This window comes from Mytilus californianus, unplaced genomic scaffold (assembly GCF_021869535.1).
Source record: "Mytilus californianus isolate M0D057914Y unplaced genomic scaffold, xbMytCali1.0.p SCAF_9, whole genome shotgun sequence".
NCBI lineage: Eukaryota > Metazoa > Mollusca > Bivalvia > Mytilida > Mytilidae > Mytilus > Mytilus californianus.
In genome coordinates this window covers 30,029,951-30,049,843 of record NW_026262745.1, presented here as the reverse complement: position 1 = coordinate 30,049,843, position 19,893 = coordinate 30,029,951, and the positions used below count along the sequence as shown (strand labels likewise).

The following is a 19,893-nucleotide window of genomic DNA, read 5'->3' as shown; positions in this document are numbered from 1 at the left end:
TATAAAATATTGACAACTTGACAAGCAAGTATATGTATACTTTTGAACAGCTGTAGGTAAATCTTGATGATATAAGGACTCAGCTAGTGTTATCGGGATGCATCCAAACAGAAAATCATGATTCAGGGACCTGTCTACTGGCCTTCACAAGAATCAAATTGAGAATGGAAATGGGGAATGTGTCAAAGAGACAACAACCCGACCATAGAACAGACAACAGCAGAAGGTCACCAACAGGTCTTCAATGCAGCGAGAAATTCCCGCACCCGGAGGCGTCCTTCAGCTGGCCCCTAAACAAATATATATACTAGTTCAGTGATAATGAACGCCATATTAAACTCCAAATTGTACACAAGAAACTAAAATTAAAAATAATACAAGACTAACAAAGGCTAGAGGCTCCTGACTTAACCCTGTCCCCAAGTCCATTAATTTTGTTTATTTGATTATTAAATCTGTTTGTTTCGATATCATAACATTTAGTCTACCGACTCAATTAACAGGCCAGTGATATACTAAATGCTATGACTTATACAATAGATACATGATGTATGTATACTTAAACAAGTAAATGTACTACAAGACAATACACCTTATCGCTATTTGTCCGCCATTACTGGACATCACACAGGTTCCCGTAAAATTTTGACGCCATAATACAAAATATCTGACGCCACAATGGAAAAGTGATTGTTGTATGACGTCAATATTTCAAGCAGGACATCAATAGTTCAAGCAGGACAGATTCTCTGGTCAACCGGGAATAGCGATAAGGTGTATTAAAATTACAGAACTATATCATGTATATATACAATGTATGTCTGTAAATATGAAGAAGCTAGTTTATTTCTTTCATGTAAAATGTACTTAATATCTTACACTATTCTCTTTTTGAAGCCTAATTTAAACATAATACATACTTTTTGATGCTGCTAAGACATCTTTACCATCACTAATAAGGGCTTTAATAGCCTTGCTAGTTCTCTCAAGTTCTTTCTCGTGATCGTGAAGCTTTTCACGAAAACCAGGACTGTCAGTTAAACACTCCGCAAATTCAAGGGGTTCAAGACCCATTTTCAGATTTGAATATCACCTTGATACAAAATGTTTAGCTTTTTTGGGGGCCGAGTTATTTTGACAGCTACATTATAGCTACTTCCTGTTTTAATACGCATGCGTCCAATTCATTCAGAAATTATATTTTTATTTCCGGCATACACATGTGCAAGTGTCAAAATGCCAAAGAAAAAAACTGGGCAAAGAAAAAAGGCGGAAAAGCAGAGAGAAAGACAAAGGGAAATAAGAACACAAGAGAAATCACTTGTGGAAAGGCCATGCAACTACATTATGGTATAAAGTCTTCAGAAATGAATAAATCACGATTCCTAAAGAAAGGGGGGAGTGGTAATTTCTAATCTAATCTAGCTTATCTTTGTAGAGGTACCATATTTTCATATGTAGTACAGGTGCTCTCTTTATATACAGTGTTTGCACTCCCTCGACTATTCAACATTTTTTGTGCACATATTTACTATTTCAATAGGCCCCTTCACGGTTAGTGCAGCCATAGTCATAGATAAAGTACTGAACCCACATCAAAAGCAGATGATATTTGCTGAAATTTTATCACCCTGACATATTATATACATGTCACACTTGGTGTCCATTTGCCTTTATTGGCAATTGCCGTCGATTAATTTCTAATTAATGGTGAACCGGGAGAGTAATATGTCATTCTTCAGTAGTTATGGTAATCTTCCGGTACATCATTTACATGGTAGTTCCTGAAAGTTGAAATTTAAATACTCGATATGAGCGTAAAACTATTTGTTAAAAATTAGTTATTTGATACAGTTTTATTTTGTATATACCTTTCATTATACAAGGTGTAATTCCTTGGCATTTTGTTTGGAATGTTTATATACGTGCTTAAAATGCAAGTAAAGATGACCGATATTTATATGGTTCTTATTAGTCCTGAGTATACATCAAATATTTGCCACTGAACGTTGTGAATCAACAATCATGTAATCAATCACTGAAATCGAAAATACACACAACTGGGTTCATACCAAACCAAAGAAGTGATATAAATAAAGTACCGGTACATAAAAAGTAAGTTGACAACTGAACGGGCAGACTTACAGAGGGATATATATATATATAGCTTATTTATGGTACGAATAATACCTCTAGCACAATTGTTAGAAGGAAGGGAAAATAAACCATGAATGACACAGGACAAAACTCCTATATTTTAATTTTCTCATAGCAATTATAACACTTTTAAATACATGTGTATATAAATTGTTTACTTCAAAAATGAAATCAACCATCAGAATATACCACCAGCTATTTAATTGCAAAACAAGCACGAAAAATGGTAAGCAGAAAGGTATATAGAAGAAAAAAATTCAGAGACGTGCCTGTGCTATTTCCCAATTATTTAATGTATTTCAGTATGTCCACCACATATGTTTTCTTCACCAACGTTTAAAAGATTGAAATACGCGATGTTAAGATTTGAAAAAGAGGAACTACATGGCAAAATATACAGGAACATATATTAAAAGATGTTGTTGATAAATGTTTTACTGATATATTAAAAACAACAATTTATATACACATAAAATATTTGCAAATGATTTTTTTTTTATGTCAAGTTGAGTTTCTGTTTTATACCCTCTTCCACTGTAAATTTAAGCCGAACTCAGTAAGAATAAAATTTTGACATGACAATAATATCACTTATTTGAGATTTAAACAAATAACATTCAATAAGATCAAGTGACATATGGAAATTTCTAATGAAAGTATATTTAAGCAACTAGCTCAAGCTTTTATAATCCACAGTGCAGACATTTAATAAGTTTATGATGTATTCCTTTTTGTCGAGCCTTCGACTTTTGTCGAAAAAGCGAGACATAGCGATCCTACATTCCGTCGGCGTTGTCGTCGGCGGCGTCCACAAATATTCACTCTGTGGTTAAAGTTTTTGAAATTTTAATAACTTTCTTAAACTATCCTGGATTTCTACCAAACTTGGACAGAAGCTTGTTTATGATCATAAGATTATATTCAAAAGTAAATTTTGTAAAAAAAAAATCCATTTTTTCCGTATTTTACTTATAAATGGACTTAGTTTTTCTGCCAGGAAACATTACATTCACTCTGTGGTTAAAGTTTTTGAAATTTTAATAACTTTCTTAAACTATCCTGGATTTCTACCAAACTTGGAAAGAAGCTTGTTTATGATCATAAGATAGTATCTAGAGGTAAATTTTGTAAAAAGAAATTCCATTTTTTCCGTATTTTACTTATAAATGGACTTAGTTTTTCTGCCAGTTAACATTACATTCACTCTGTGATTAAAGTTTTTAAAATTTTAACAACTTTCTTAAACTATCCTGGATTTGTACCACACTTGGACAGAAGCTTGTTTATGATCAAAAGCTAGTATCTAGAAGGAAACTTTGATAAAATTTTGTTCCATTTTTCCGTATTTTACTTATAAATGGACTTAGTTTTTCTTCCAGTTAACTTTACATACAGTCTGCAGTTAAAGTTTTAAAATCATTTATTAGATTCAAATACCATCCTGGATTTTTACCAAACTTGGACAGAAGCTACTTACAATCAAAAGATAGTATAGAGAGGAATATTTTTATTAATTTTTTTCCTCATTTTTGTTGAACCTGCGATTAACAGCAAAAGTAGGCGAGACAGTGGGTTCCGCGGAACCCTTACAAATTTTTTTCTTTATTTTCAAAGTTTCAACATTTGTAAAAATCTTTTTTTTTTTCTAAAAAATAATAATTTCTTCCTATTGGCATAAAATAGGATTTCACTATTTTGAATCTTGATAAAAACTTTTTTCTTTAAATCGCCATAGAAAAATTCGACTCAGTTCGACCTCTTAACCACGCATACCATCAGTAAACGATGTGTCTCCTCTTGTCAATCATACAGGTCTTATTTCCCAAGTGCAACCGATGCAAGTGCTATGACAATTTAATTTTATATACCTGATAATTCAAATATAATTAAATATAATTATGATAAGTAATAAGTCTATTGGGAGGATGTCGGCAAATATCATCTACATCACAGGCCACTACACGCAGTGCCGTGCTTTTGATATTTCAAAGGAAACTACATGGGGCTTAATGGGACATATTCTGAGTACTTTATCTATGGCTATTACAATGTATATCTATGGTGCAGCCATGTTGAATAGGGGGCAGATTTTCATAATGGAGGTAAAAATGGTTTGAAAAATACAAGAAAGCATCATTAAACAGGACAGTTGCTTGGAAACATGCATAGGATTTCCTGTACTATCATACTATTTCTACCTCTTTCCAAAAAATCAGCCCCCTATTCAATATGACCGAACTAACCATGAAGTGGCCTATTTTACTAGTACATTTGTATTTGGTCAATTGGCTCCAATAACACAAACGCATCCTACTAGTTTGCACCCCACATATTCACCCCCTGGGTTCGTTTGCACCCTATTTTTATTTAAGTACATGTTGAATTAGATGTTTTCTAGATGTATAGGCCTATATCAATCATGAATATCTGCAAACAATCGCACACAATTTGAAATCAACAGAGTAATTACCATGTTAAAAATCGTGGTTTCCCCCGAATAATTCTGTTGGTCAATTCCTGTGCATAAGCCAATGAGCGAGGACGTTTTCGAATGTTCAGTCGCAATTGCTAGGCCTGGGATTTCCGCTACTATTCGTGAAAGGTTGGTCGGGTAACAGGAACCACACATATACTTTTATTTGGCCTTAATTATTATGATCTTGGTAATGAAAGACAGTGAAACCGTATTCAAGATATTAAAACTTACTTATCAATTGATTATTATTTTGTTTTAAAGGGTCCTAGCTTCTTGCTTTATTTAATGTTATTAAACACAATTGTGAGCAATTCAAAACAGACTTTTGATTGAAAAATCTTGAAGATGCAGCAAAATTTGAACAATGTCAAATCTTCAATTCATTCAGACCTAGCTGCAGAACCTAGCTCTTATGGCCCTTATAATATTTTTTGAGACTTTATGTCCGAAGGTACAAATATAATTCAGACCTAGCTGCAGAACCTAGCTCTTATGGCCCTTATAATATTTTTTGAGACTTTATGTCCGAAGGTACAAATATAATTCAGACCACAAGCATGCAAAGGCAATGAAATACCATCTTAACAGTTGTCATGCAAAATGCTTTGAAAAATAACAAAAAGGTATAGATAATTCTGAAAAAGTATTAATGTGATCCTTAAATTCTCCCTGAAGTCTCACTTAGTTAGTGCTTCACTTCTCCCTGTTTGGCTGCCAGGGAAAAGTCACTTCTCCCTATAATTCTGAAGTATGATGACTCCTGTCATTAGAATCCGGGTTTCGGCCATAGTTGACAGTGTTCTCAAGGCAAGGCCATGAGTCCAGGACTTACGAAAATCTGTCTGGACTTATCACTTTGAAAACTGGTGAGTCTAGAGATGCATCAAGATTTTAAAATGTATCAACTGAACACAACTGTCATCATTTTAGAGCAAAACAATCTAATTTGTGATGTCATTTCTAGTACCTTGCTTTATTTTGTCATGGACTAGGGGACTGAAATAATAAATGTATATATAGCAATGTTTAATAATAATAAAATGTCATCTTCTCATTGTTGGACTTGCCACAGCCAATAAAGAAATAAATTGTTTTTGTCCTTAAATTTTTTAATTATAAATGAAAGATTGCTGTTTCATCAACTTAGTAAAAATGTCAAATTCCTGATGACAGAAGCAAATAGGTACAGGTACACAGTTCAATTCTGTTCTCCAAATCAGCACAAATGGTTAAGCTCAGTCACTTGTTCAAAATTGAAACAGGTCCAATATCACTGCACAGAGATTATTGTTTAATCACTACTTTTGTGGGATATTGAACCAATTGAGAGCGACTGTTGTAAACACTGGGGTGACTAGATATTGCTTTTGAAGGTCGTATAGCAACTTCTTTGCCCCAGTCGCCTTGTAGTGTGAGCTCTGCATTATATGGCATGCATTAGCACTAAGCAAATATCTATAAGTAGCATTAAACATTAAAACAGCAACATAAAACACTAAACTAAAGTATTAAGCACAAATGATAAAAATACTGAGCAGATAAAACATAAATAATAGAGGAAGTATAATAAACAGCACTTCTATGTTTCAAAGCTGTAACATAAAACTTGAAAAATAGATAGAATCTGATGTTCAGTAGTTGTCGTTTGTTGATGTGGTTCATAAGTGTTCTCGTTTTTTATATAGATTAGACCGTTGGTTTTCCCGTTTAAATGGTTTTATACTAGTAATTTTTGGGGCCCTTTATAGCTTGCTGTTCGGTGGGAGCCAAGGCTCCGTGTTGAAGACCGTACTTTGACCTATAATGGTTTACTTTTATAAATTTTGACTTGGATGGAGAGTTGTCTCATTGGCACTCATATCACATCTTCTTATATCTATTAAACATATGCATTGCAATCATGGCAATGGCATGAGTTGTTATTCCAGGAGTTTTATATTACCCGTATACTTTTCAATTGAGTGAAAGATGTTTCAGTTCTGAAATGGTATGGCAACTCATTCCATAGTTTGGCTGTTGGCAGGTATGTGCTGATAGGGATAGGTCTGGAAAAAAAATTCTGTTTAAGAACTAGGTACTGAAAGCTCTTGACAAGATTACAGTATTAACAATCATGTCTTTTTGTTACAGGAATGTGATTCATGTAAAAAGTGAGTATATAAAGAATAACTTATAAATTTGATCAAATCAGCTGTTTCCTTCAATTGATTTGAATTGATTGATTGGTGTTTAACACCACTTTCAGCACTATTGTTCTATTTCATGGAGGAAGCTGGAGATAACTACTGACCTTCAGTATGATAACTGCTGCATCCTTCAACAATATACACTAAAATAATAAGTGAGCATGTAATGTACCTGCAGTTCGCTTTCAATAAGCTGTGTACAATGTAGATAACATGATGTGGTATAGTTGCTAAGTCAAAAGTCAAACTGGTAGTTGTTATGTGGTAAATAGATTTTAAAATGCCAATTTAAAAGAAAAAAAACCAGATAGAATCAAACATTCTTATGACTATTGTGTATAATAGAAATGTTATGATCAATATATGATGATTTTTTTTGCTAGTTTATACAGTTTCAAAGACACCAAATGATTCCATGTGTTAGTCAATATTTAGATTTATGGTAAAATATATATTTGTATGGAACATGGTTTGCAAAAACATTTAAGTTACTGATGTTTTATGTCAAACAAAAGGCACCCCGAAGATAAAAAAAACTTTTATGTAAAGTTTTTAACACTTGTTGTATATTTTTATTACCGTGATTACATTAATGCATACATTTTTAACAGAGTTGAAATTATTTTGCTTCTTTCTCACAGAACACAGAAGAACAGAGCGTTTTGTTATTTTTGTAACACTCTACAGAGACTTCCTGTTTGCGGGCAGTGTGGTATGTTGAAATATTATAATCAACGTATAGATGTACAGAAATATGTTATACACATTTTATCATAAATATGACTTCAACTAACAAAAGCTCCATTAGAGCTATTGTGTTTAGAGACTTATATGTCAGTATTTTCTCTCTATTACTCATCATAAAGAAATTTGTATTTTTCATGATATGTTCATCAAACGCAACCATGTCAACATAACTTTTTTAGTTAATTTTCCATAGAAGTTGAAAGCATACCTCATTACAGAGAAATGGGAAATGCACCACATTTTCTTTAGACAGAAAATCACTTAACATTACAATCTTCTTTATAACTTCTAATAAACTCTTTACTTATTTTTTGGTTTTACAAAATGTAGTATACTTCTCAAACAGCTCTTTCATATTTATACTCGTTAAATTCATTTATGATGCCAAAGTTGCAAGTAATTGTGATTTCATTCAATTTATTATTGTGACAACATAGAAAATGGTAACTATAATAGAGAAGAAAAGATATGGGGTATACATCCACAAAATCAGTATGTGCACAGCAAAAAACACAAAAGCAAAGGAATGTAGCGCTTTTATTGCTGTTCTTCATCTTAAATGATTATGTCTTACAGGAAGAACATTTTTTTTTCTGTTTTTTTTTTTGTTTTTGTTTGTTTTTCTATTAATTAAATGAATTTTAATCATCTTTTTACAGGAAAACAGAAATGTTTAGCCAAGTTAGGAGACTGTGTTATCAAGCATCCAAATCAACACACAGTAGGATTAAACATGGTGGTATGTATACAAAGGATCAGATTGTATATATCTCACAAATCAGATATGATCAACTGTCCACAGTTGAGAAAATTTCTGTTGTACTATAATGTTCTTGTTTTTAGATGACTTATATTAATGATTGAATGAATGGTTTAGTATAGTGCAACCTGTATATATACAACAAAAATATATAAGTACAAAATAACATCACTATGCTATTTTTTTATATGACCGCAAAATTGGTTGATAAGGTATGACTTTGTTGTCGTCATCATTTATCTCTATGAAATTGTACCACAAGGTTCCATACCTCAAAAGGAAAGTTGGGATTGATTTTGGGGGTTATGGCCTAAACCGTTTAGGAATTAGGGGCCAAAAAAACAAGGATTTTCTGGTTTTAGTAATTTTAGGAAATCAGAGTAAGAAAATCTACTAAAAATAGAGCGTTACATCAAATATCTGATCTGGGTTCCTGTTGGAAGGAATTGTCCGTTATTCAAAGCTGTATCTCCAGTAAACATTAGGGACCAGTTTATAAAATTTTCATTGACCGACCATGAGTCGAAGAGGCAGATAAAAGCTCGCTTGTAAAAAAGTTGTATATTCTGTTGAACTATTTGACAACAGACCACTGAGTATGCAAGTCACATTATCAATTCCTTAATGGAAAAGGCGACAAATACGAATATATGAGGCATTTTAGACGAAATCATCAACCTTGTCTTTTCTTGCTTCGATGAAAATACTACAAAATTTAAGCAAAGACGCGGAAAGGAAAGAACCCATGGCTAAATAAAATCAATTAAACAAGGGTCTCATATATATATTGCTCTGAATGTAAGTCTACCGCAAGCTGCTGAGACAACAAAGTTACAACGTACAAGTGGTTTGGTCCACAAAGGAACCCCAAGTATTCAGCTATCAGCAGTGACAAGACAAAATGAGAGCGCTGAACATATGGATATCATCAATAAAAATTTACACATTGACAAAGTTGCCTCTGATATTGAATGTGATGATAATGAAGCAGAGTCTGACTTGCACTTCACTCTTATAAATCATGATAGCATTTTGTTCCAAACTATATTTACCATTCTTGGAAAAATAAAATGCTGACAAGCAATGTCAACGGAATGTTATAATAACCTTAACAAAAACCAGGGGTGATTGTATGTGCTCTAGAAAGGTAATCAGTAACTGCCCCACTAGTAAAACCAGTTTATATAAATTGACAGAAAATACCAAACTGGGGGAACAGTTGAAACAAACCAAACACAAATTTGACAAAAAAAATTCTCGTCAGTGTTTAAACCTAATAAAACAGCTATCACATACTTGAAAGAAATATATATGTAAGATAAGAGTGGATGAACATCTTTGTTTGATATGATTACATTATGACACGCCTCAATTCAATATTAAGACGATGAAAAAACCCAATACATTCAGGAGCTTGGTGGTGAAAAACCAATTTGATATTTGCTTGAGGGGTGAATTTGAATTAATAATGCAATTGAAAAAAACTATTTCACTCAATTACATCAAAATTAGTGGGTAAAAACCCCAATTTATGAATTCTTATCTGGAGCTCTGTAATGATATCAGATTTATGATTATTATATAAATCCAAAGCAAAATATCAGTCTGTGTCCAGTTTTTAGGGGAACTGTTATTTATGTGAAATGATTGAACTCTATTGTAGTAAATGTGATTATGAAGTTGTATAAATATCAAATCTATTTATGATGTTTGTGAAGCTTGTTTATTCTTTGACAATAAAATGTGTTTATGTTTTCATTGATCAATCTGTTAATTCCATCATGTCTATGAGGCTTTGTTATGCTATGACTACATTTTTAGCTCACCTGGCCCGAAGGGCCAAGTGAGCTTTTCTCATCACTTGGCGTCCGTCGTCATCGTCGTTAGCTTTTTACAAAAATCTTCTCCTCTGAAACCACTGGGCCAAATTTAACCAAACTTGGCCATAATCATCATTAGGGTATCTAGTTTAAAAATGTGTCCAATAACCCCGCCAACCAACCAAGATGGCCGCCATGGCTAAAAATAGAACATAGGGGTAAAATGTAGATTTTGGCTTATATCTCTAAAACCAAAGCATTTAGAGTCTAATCTTTTACAAAAATCTTCTTCTCTGAAACTACTGAGACAAATTTAACCATATTTGACCATAATCATTATTAGGGTATCTAGTTTAAAAAATTTGTCCGATGACCCCGCCTTCCAACCATCATGGCCGACTTGGTTAAAAATAGAACATAGGGGTAAAATGCAGTTTTTGCTTTATATCTCTGAAACTAAAGCATTTAGAGCAAATCTGAAAGGTGGCAAATATGTTCATCAAATTTAGATTTATCTGCCCTGAAAATTTCAGACGAATCCGAGAACCCGTTGTTGGGTTGCTGCCCCTGAGTTAGTAATTTTACAAAAATTTTGCAGTTTTTTGTTATTATCTTAGATATCATTATAATATCTAATATCTTTTACTATTGATTATGATTTTAACCTTATTTTACATGATTTCCAAAGCATCAGTAAATACAGGTGAGCGACACAGGCTCTTGAGAGCCTCTAGTTTTTTTTTTTTTTTACTTTTCAGGGAGCTATATGTGATTTCTGTGAAGCCTGGGTATGCCATGGTAGTAAATGTCTGAATACACATGCCTGTTCATGTCCTCTCAGGGATGCCGAATGTGATGAATGTAAAAGAGGTGTATGGGAATTTGGTATGTTAGGGAAAGAGAAGGGACGCAACTCTGTTATAAAAAAACATCAATCAACGTCTAAAATTTCATGTGTAGATCAATTCACAATTCACAATGATCGTCAAAAGAGAAAGACAGACATACAATTAATCTCCATGACAAATTAACTTGTAAACAACAGACCAAAATTAAACTTTCTCTGAAATACAAATCTCTCAATAAAACTCTTCTTAATATGTTTTGCTCCTGAAGAGTAGCCATATCTGCCTTTGCATTAATATTCAGGCCTCTCAAAAAAACTTAATTGCAATTTTGTTTATATGTATTTGTTTCTTATTTAATATTGTAATTCATAATATAAGTTTAAGTTATATGAAAATATATTGTTAATGATTAGCTAGATGTCTTACAATTGATATACAATTTTATTATTATTAGTTGCTAGAAATTCTTCAAACAAAGAGCAAAAAACCCATACACACTCATATAATAAACAAGGTTCAGACGCCCTCATGTGATATGAATTGACACCTTTAATTTATGAGGACAGTCATAGATGCCAACCATTACGAATAAACTGACAAAACCATGGCTAAAAAAGAAAAAAACCAACAGACAACAGTACACAAAACAAAACATGGAAAACTTAAGACTGAGTAACACGAACCCCACCAAAAACGGGGGGTGATCTCAGGTGCTTTGGTAGGGTAGTCAGATCCTGCTCCACATGTGGCACCTGTCATGTATAGATGGTTAGCAATCACAATATCAAAGAAATTCAAAGAGAAACTAAGCAGTCAACACATAGCTATTTGAATTCATAAACAATTTGTTGATAACTTTGAAGAAATGGTAGTAGGCAAATTTGTGTCTAAAGAAAACACTTTATTTCAGGTGGTAGAGTGTTTAACTGTTCGTACTGTAATAAATTTTTATGTGAAGATGATCAGTTTGAACATCAGGCTAGCTGTCAACAGTTAGATGCTGAAAGTTTCAAATGTAAGTACCTTAACTAATGCAGATCTTCATTTTAGTTCATCAAATCTTTGCCCCGTAACACAGTTATCAGTTTGTATATGAAGGATAATGTGTATATATCTTTGTATTTGAAGTAGTTCCTATAAGTGTTTTGAACATCAGCAAAACACAATTCTTAAATGAGCACAATATCATGTGAGGAACAAGACTTAATACCCCAACTAGGTAATTATAGGCAATTCTTGTTTGTTTATGCAAACTCTTTTCTGTGAAACTTTTCACAACAGCTATTGACATGTAAGCATCACTATGTGTGGGGGGTTTGATGTCAATTGATTTTTCAAGACTTGTTTCCTTTTAAACATATTAACCTTGTCATGTTCACTTTATTATAGATTTCTTATGATATTTGTTGCATATGTTATGCAGAGGAGAACAATCAAGTTGTTTAAGTAAAGATACTTTTCGTTACATTCTGTATGTACTTGATCCTCTTTTTCTCTCCAGGTGTATCCTGTAATAAACTAGGTCAGGTGTCATGTCTTAGGTGTAAGGTAAGTTGTGAGATATATTTCGATTCACTTGTTGGTAGGGTAAGTTATAAATAATTTATATTTAGAAGTACTTAAGTCTATTAAGAGTCATCAGATTATTGTTTGTGACAAAAGTTGCCAAATGTAAGACATAACGATGTTGATCTAGTGTAGGGTGAAAAGCTAAGATAAGCCATATTGTATAGAGAGGGCGCGTTGTCTAAAGTTCATGTCTGGTATATATGGCAATCACTATTGACCTCAATTTCATGGTTCAATTACTTTTTATGCCACTGCCGTAGCGGAGGGGGCATTAAGTTTTACCCTTGTCCGTCTGTATGTACGTACGTACGAACGAACGTATGTACATCCCAAAATTGGTTTCTGTTCTTTTACTTTAGTTTGCCTCAACCAAATGTTATGAAACTTATACACAATGCTTATTACCACAAAACACAAATCAAGTTTGAATTTTGAAGGCGTCACTTTAACCGTTCTAGAGTTATGCCCCTTTATAAATGGAAAAATTGCAAAATTTTTATTTTCTTCTAAATATCAAGTAATTTTTAAAATTGGAGTTATCTTCCTTTGTCCATGATTATAGTTGAATCAACTACAATCAATGCTTTATACAATGCAATGTTTAATTTTGATTTCCACTGATAAAACACAGATCAAGTTGAATTTGGGTAGTGTCACTTTAACTGGACACTATCCACATTTATTTAATGTAGGTAAGTTTTCAGTTATTATGAATATAAACTATATTTATTCTGGAATGGTTGTAAGGTGTTCATGTCCATCTGAAAAGAGTCACATGACCTTGACCTTTATAACAGTTCATTAATAAACATTTTCAGTGGTTATGTACAGTGATTACGGTAAAGAATTCATGCTTTGGTCAGTTTATGAGTTATAGCGTGGGAAAGTGCAATCTGACTGAGGTTAAATGACTTAAACCTCATTTCATTGTTCTAAGAGCAAATGTGAAAGTTTTATCAAGTTGTATCATAAACGAAAGAGAACAAGGACCCTCAAATATGTTTGTTCATCTCCTTGGTTACTGTTTGAAGGTGACTACAAGGTCAGTTTTAAAACCTTTGTATGATGACCACATGATAAATTTCTGTTACAGATTTGTTACTGTGATGACCATGTGAGAAGAAAAGGTTTCAAGTATCCTAAAGGTCAACCAATTCCATGTCCTAAATGTGGCTTTAACACTCAAGAAACAAAGGAAATGAGTATAAATAGTAAGAATCTACTTTACATTAATATTTTCAACCATTAAGGGGAGTATTAACAGTTTCACATAATATTGTCATTGTTGAGCCTGCAACATTTTGTTGCAGAAGAGAGACAAAGCAATCCTACATTTTGTGGTCAAACCATCATGCAATTTTAGGAAAATTCAACAGATACATTTTTATAATCAAAAGACAGTACCCAGATCAAATTTTTGAACATTTGTTTTTTCATTTTTGTCGAGCCTGCGACTTTTGTCGCAGAAAGCTCGACATAGGGATAGTGATCCTACGGCGGCGGCGGCGGCAGCGGCGTTAGCTAACTTCTTAAAAGCTTTATATTTTAGAAGGTGGAAGGTCTGGATGCTTCATACTTTGTATATGGATGCCTCATGTTACGAAGTTTCCGTCAGTCACATGTCCAATGTCCTTGACCTCATTTTCATGGTTCAGTGACTACTTGAAAAAAAAGTTAAGATTTTTTGTAATGTTAAATTCTCTCTTATTATAAGTAATAGGATAACTATATTTGGTATGTGCGTACCTTGCAAGGTCCTCATGCCCGTCAGACAGTTTTCACTTGACCTCGACCTCATTTCATGAATCAGTGAACAAGGTTTAGTTTTCGTGGTCAAGTCCATATCTCAGATACTAAAAGCAATAGGTCTAGTATATTCAGTGTATGGAAGGACTGTAAGGTGTACGTGTCCAACTGGCAGGTGCCATCTGACCTTGTCCTCATTTTCATGGTTCAGTGGTTATAGTTAAGTTTTTGTGTTTTGGTCTGTTTTTCTTATACTGTATGCAATAGGTCTACTATATTTGGTGTATGGAATGATTGTAAGGTGTACATGTCTAGCTGGCAGGTGTCATCTGACCTTGACCTCATTTTCATGGTTCAGTGGTCAAAGTTAAGTTTTTGAGTTTTGGTCTTTTTTTCTAATACTATATGCAATAATTCAACTATATTTGGTGTATGGAAATATTTTATGATCTTTATGTCAGTCACGCAGGTTTTATTTGACCTTGACCTCATTTTCAAGGTTCATTGCTCAGTGTTAAGTTTTTGTGTTTTGGTCTGTTTTTCGTAAACTATAAGCAATAGGTCAACTATATTTGTTGTATGGAAGAATTGTAGCTGTACATGCCTGCCTAGCATGGTTCATCTGACCTTGACCTCATTTTCATGGTTCATTGGTCAACGTTTAGTTTACTTGGTTAATGTTAAGTTTATGTGACAGTTGTAATAAAGCTTTATATTTAGGACTATCAACATAATATCAATGATTAGTAAAGAAGGCGAGACATTTCAGCGTGTGCACTCTTGTACTGATAAATGGACTTAACAATCAGATACAGTTCGTGGTTAAAGTTTTTAGACATCAATAAATTTTATCAACCTTCTTAGAATTTATGAAAAGTTTTATAATGATTATGAGATAGTGTCTGATGAAAAGTTTTGATTTTTTTCCCCAGTATTATAGTTACACTTAGTTTTTGGGGGTAAAGACTGCATTCATGCAATCCAAACCCTTATGTGGCTGGCTTAATATTTATTAATTTTCCAAATTTTATCATCACTTTTGATATACATAAAATATAGGACATTGTACACAACATTCTACACATCCAACCTATGAACATCTCAAGAAATTTATCAATGAAATATATACTCAGATATTTAAGTAACAAAATGATGTGTATGTGTATAACCATACTTGTCAAGAAAATTACATAAATTATACAGAGTGCATGATGAATCTAGTATCTGTTCTAAATGTCATATTTTAAGTAATATTTAAAACTGGAGTTATCTTCCTTTATACATAATTTTTAGTTGAAACAACTACAATTATATCTTGTCTTCTATTGCTTAATACAATGCAATGTTTGATTTTTAGTTTCCAAAATGCAAAATGAATACAATCTTTACCCTTCAGTGCTCACAAACACTTTGATTTTTATAAGGTATTTATTTTTTAGACATCAATAACTTTTACTGTACTTTTGTCAAACTCAGTTTTTGGTAGATTTTGACTTTTGGGCTAATTTGAGAGAAAACTCTTCCAGTCAGGGGTACTACTTGTACAAGTTATTTTTATTTATTTGATGAAGTAAATAATAATATAATTAAATAAGTAAATAAAAATAACTTGTACAAGTATTACCCCTGACTGTCTTATAAATGTGGTTTCCCAACTCATGGAAATAACTTTATGACATTCTGAAAATATATAAAGTTGTCTCCTACCAAATTCTATGTGCAGAGAAAAGCTGGTAAATTTTTCTCCAAATTTTTTTATCTGGTATACTATAATATGCTGGGGATAAGCTTAATTTGGATGTAGTTGCACATTATGTAATGGTGAGCATTCAGGCAAAACTAGGTGAATTATGGCTGATATTCGTGCTGCATTGATGGTTCAAGTTGAAATGAAATTTCATTCATAAGCTGCTATAAGATTAAGGATCATCAAATGTTTTTGCATACAGGTGCTTTTTAGAGAGATCACAGATAAATTAGGACTGTATGCTAAAAAACTTTTATTTTAAAGTGTACATGTCTAGAATGAGGGCGATTTGGAGCTTTAAATATTGTCAGGACACATTATCTGCATAGGTAGGAAAATTTAGTACTCTGCATTGACATAGGAATAACCTAATGGTCATCAATCAAAATTGTTTACCAAGGATTATCTCTTTTCTTCAAGCTTCCTTTGAATTATTGTCATATTTTAACATATTGACAGTATTACTCATGATACAATCCAGTAAAAGTGTAAAGGATGTCGTTAGGGACCTATTATTATTAATAAAATTGAGAATGAAAACGGGGAATGTGTCAAAGAGACAACAACCCGAATAAAGAGCAGAAAACAGCCCAAGGCCACCAATGGGTCTTCAACAATACAAGAAAAGATTATTATTTTAAGATGTAGATGCATTTCAGGAAGTGAACTAAAACTATGTTATCATGTTTGTTGAGCTATGCTTATAAACGGTTAACATGTACACTCTAAATAGGCCACAAATGTTGTTGTAAGTTAACAAAGTCTGAGGCCAAGAAAACATAGAGCTCAGGTTTCTGTAATTGGTTGTTATTACAAACATAAAGTTAAAATATCTTTTTCGTCTTTGCATGTGCACTATGTTTACAGTCCCAAAAAAAAAATGGAATTGGCTGTTCTTTCATCAATGTTCATTGAATTTAGAAAAAAAATTGAATTAGGTCTAAAGTGGATGTCATAAAAAGAACTCTGATATGTTATAAAAAAATAAAAAATTCCTATCTAGTCAGAATTTAAACTACCGGTATAAAATAAATTGTGATAGTGGCTTAAATTCCTTATTTGAAATTTTGTCTAAAATAAAGGGCATTTGTATTGAACCTTAAATTGTTATTTCCATCCTCTTTTACACAGTAATACTTACTACTGGATGCAGTATACTATTTTTATATATAAGACTTTTAAGTATATATTTTTCTACAGTTTACCTACTCTGTGTTAGGACTTTCTGGTATTGGGTCAAGTATAACCAACTAAGAGAAGTAAAATCAACCTTACAATTAGTGTGTTTTTCCCAAAATTGCACCGTTTGTAAATTTGATTTTACTTCTTTTATTTGCTCTTACTTGACCTAGTACGAGAATGTCGTCCCACAGAGTAGGTAAACTGTAGAAAAATTATATACTCCCAAGTCAAAAGTCGGTAACATGAAAATTGTCTATTAATCTGATATTATTTGACCATTCTAATATTCCTAAAAACAACAATTTTTACAGCTAGAAAGTATGACTATGGTAGACAGAGAAATGATGAACAGGACGGTTATGGTTATGCTTATGATGATTATGCTGGGTATCAGGATCATGACTTTGGAGGTGCTAGTGGGTTCTCCTTTGGTGGAGTAAAGTACAATGGGAATGATGATGAAGATGATGACGATGATGATGATGATGAGGACGAAGATGGTAAAGATAATAATATCTTTTGTCTTATAGTGAAGATGAAAATTTTTGCTAAGTACATGTTGTACGTGTGGATGATAGTAACAAAGTGTATAAATTGCAACAACAACAAAAATGTTACAGATGAAATTTTACCATTAGCTAAATGCTTTGAAATTCCACAGTTTTGTTTCTAAGCTTGATGCGATGTCCACTTTTTATGCTGGTATATTACAAGCCTTTCAATGGAATCAGACAATATAATCTTTACAGAAAGATTTAATACTGATATTAAGGTACATGTTTTATTCCCCAGAGGTACATTTTTATATACAACTTAAAAATAATTACTAGTATTAATTAAGAAATTAGGCTTTTTATTTAAAGAGGCATAAGCTACGAGATATAAAAAAAATTAAAACAAGATATTTTTTTGTTCAATCATTCATAAAAATGAAATAGTGAAATAATAATTTGCTTTTAGCAGCCAGTTTGGTTCAATTTTGTCAAAACAAGCTAAGAAACATTGCTGATGAACTATTCACTTGCAAGTGAATAATTCAACCCCATTGAATCCGTATTCATGTGACCTATTTCACCCCTAAGCTAGAGATGGGTTACGCATGAACTAGGGGTGTTCACCTTTTAAAAGAAAAAGAATGTCAACATTGAAAGTGAAACAAGGGTAAACCATTTGGTTTACTGTTTAAATCAACAATAACTCATTCATATACAGGTAAAAACGATGATTAACATATTTGTTTAACCTATAATATGAAATCAAACTGACCTACAAAAATCTCTACATGAGGCATCTGATCATACATCCCGCACAGCCAAATGGACGCCCCACTTTGGCAAGGTTTTTTCTGCCGAATGGAAGAAGACCAAGAGACCATATTTCTATTACCCAGTCACCCTTGGGAGTACAATGATTTGAATGTATGTTTACCTTTGAACTGTTTTAAGCAACTTTGCAACAACACTAAATATTTTAATTCACTGCTATCTTAAATAAACCTTGAAAAATGTGAGGTGTGGCTATCACTTGGCGTCCATCATTGAAACCTTTTACTATGACTTAATATGATTTGACTGTATCTGTTTCCACCTAATGCAGTTCATTCAAAATTCTGACCAAATTGCAATGTTTCATCAAAATAAACTTTTCAACTGGTCAGAAATTTTACCAAAGTGCTGTAGTGCCAAAGGGAAGTCAAAGTCTAGTCACCAATGTTTGTAGTGCACTTTAATTTCTAAATATTTATATAGAAATGTAGAAATGTTGAAGTGGAAATCAAATATTATATTTGATTGTTATCAATGTTTCTTAACTTTAAGCTCAACTCTTTTGCAGATGATGACGATGATGAAGAGGAAGATGAAGAAGAAGATTTAAAAGATGAGCTTGAGAAATTGAAAGTGGATGCTGCCAAGGATATAAAATAGAAACAGTTTAAAGTCTGTGATCCAGTTTTAAAATAATCTATTTACCTTTACATGTACCGAAGTGCTACAAAATATTTATATTAGAAAACAAAGATTATTTATTTATTAAATTATCCTTGTTGTTGATTCTTTTTAGCTTTTTATGCCACACCTACCAATGTAGTGAGGAATATGTTTTCTAGTCCGGTGCTCTCAATAGGGTCTTCTAGTACTTTGGAATCCTGGCACTAAATTTTATACCATCATGCTAATATTCCAGAATTTATAACAGAATGTATTATAAATTTGATGCTTTAATTTTTGGGAGACAGTGCTGTTTCAAATCCCATCGTGCTATTTGAAAATATTGGAAAGTACAGTGCTGGTCCATGTGTCTGTCTTTTCCATATCAGGTTAGAGTTTTGAGTTTAGGTGGTTACCATGAAGTTGTGGTCAGATCAATTTAAAACTCAGTACACATGTTCATTTTGGTGTGAATTTTTCAAAATATATTTCAGTTAAGGATTTTGATCCAGATTCTGCAGTTTATTGAATATGGAAATTTGATATAGTGAGCAGGGCGTGGTGTCCAATAGACACATATTGTTTATACATGTAATTGAGTAATAAAAAGTACATTCCAGTACTATCATGATTGAAAAAGTAATAATTTTTAACCGGATTTTCGAAAGAAAAATCGGTTATTGTTTTGGGGATGAACGGCAGGCGGGCGGCTGCAAAACAGTATCTG

The 19,893-nt window shown here is 32.7% G+C and overlaps 2 protein-coding genes across 6 annotated transcripts in view; one reads left to right on the top strand and one right to left on the bottom strand.

Annotated features, from left to right (window-relative positions):
- Positions 1–1,175, bottom strand: part of LOC127714647 (rho GTPase-activating protein 26-like) — a 70,917-nt gene extending 69,742 nt beyond the window's left edge. For all 5 annotated transcript variants that reach the window (XM_052220705.1, XM_052220707.1, XM_052220708.1 and 2 more), the window contains exon 1: positions 921–1,175. In XM_052220705.1, coding sequence (XP_052076665.1) covers positions 921–1,074 — 154 coding nt within the window. In that variant the 5' untranslated portion in view covers positions 1,075–1,175. The remainder of the gene's footprint in view (positions 1–920) is intronic.
- Positions 1,176–1,193: 18 nt separating this feature from the next.
- Positions 1,194–19,287, top strand: LOC127714650 (zinc finger protein 330 homolog). Its single transcript, XM_052220714.1, has 10 exons — positions 1,194–1,350; positions 6,764–6,783; positions 7,461–7,531; positions 8,226–8,305; positions 10,905–11,031; positions 11,905–12,009; positions 12,496–12,542; positions 13,657–13,774; positions 17,550–17,738; positions 19,072–19,287. The coding sequence occupies exons 1-10, from the start codon at positions 1,237–1,239 to the stop codon at positions 19,161–19,163; spliced, it is 963 nt and encodes a 320-aa protein (XP_052076674.1). The 5' UTR covers positions 1,194–1,236; the 3' UTR covers positions 19,164–19,287.
- Positions 19,288–19,893: the final 606 nt, after the last annotated feature.

Coding starts and splice junctions, on each gene's coding strand:
- LOC127714650 (XM_052220714.1), top strand. CDS start 1,237: ATGCCAAAGAAAAAAACTGGGCAAAGAAAAAAGGCGGAAAAGCAGAGA. Junction 7,532..8,225: donor TCCTGTTTGCGGGCAGTGTG/GTATGTTGAAAT, acceptor ATCTTTTTACAG/GAAAACAGAAATGTTTAGCC. Junction 13,775..17,549: donor AAAGGAAATGAGTATAAATA/GTAAGAATCTAC, acceptor CAATTTTTACAG/CTAGAAAGTATGACTATGGT.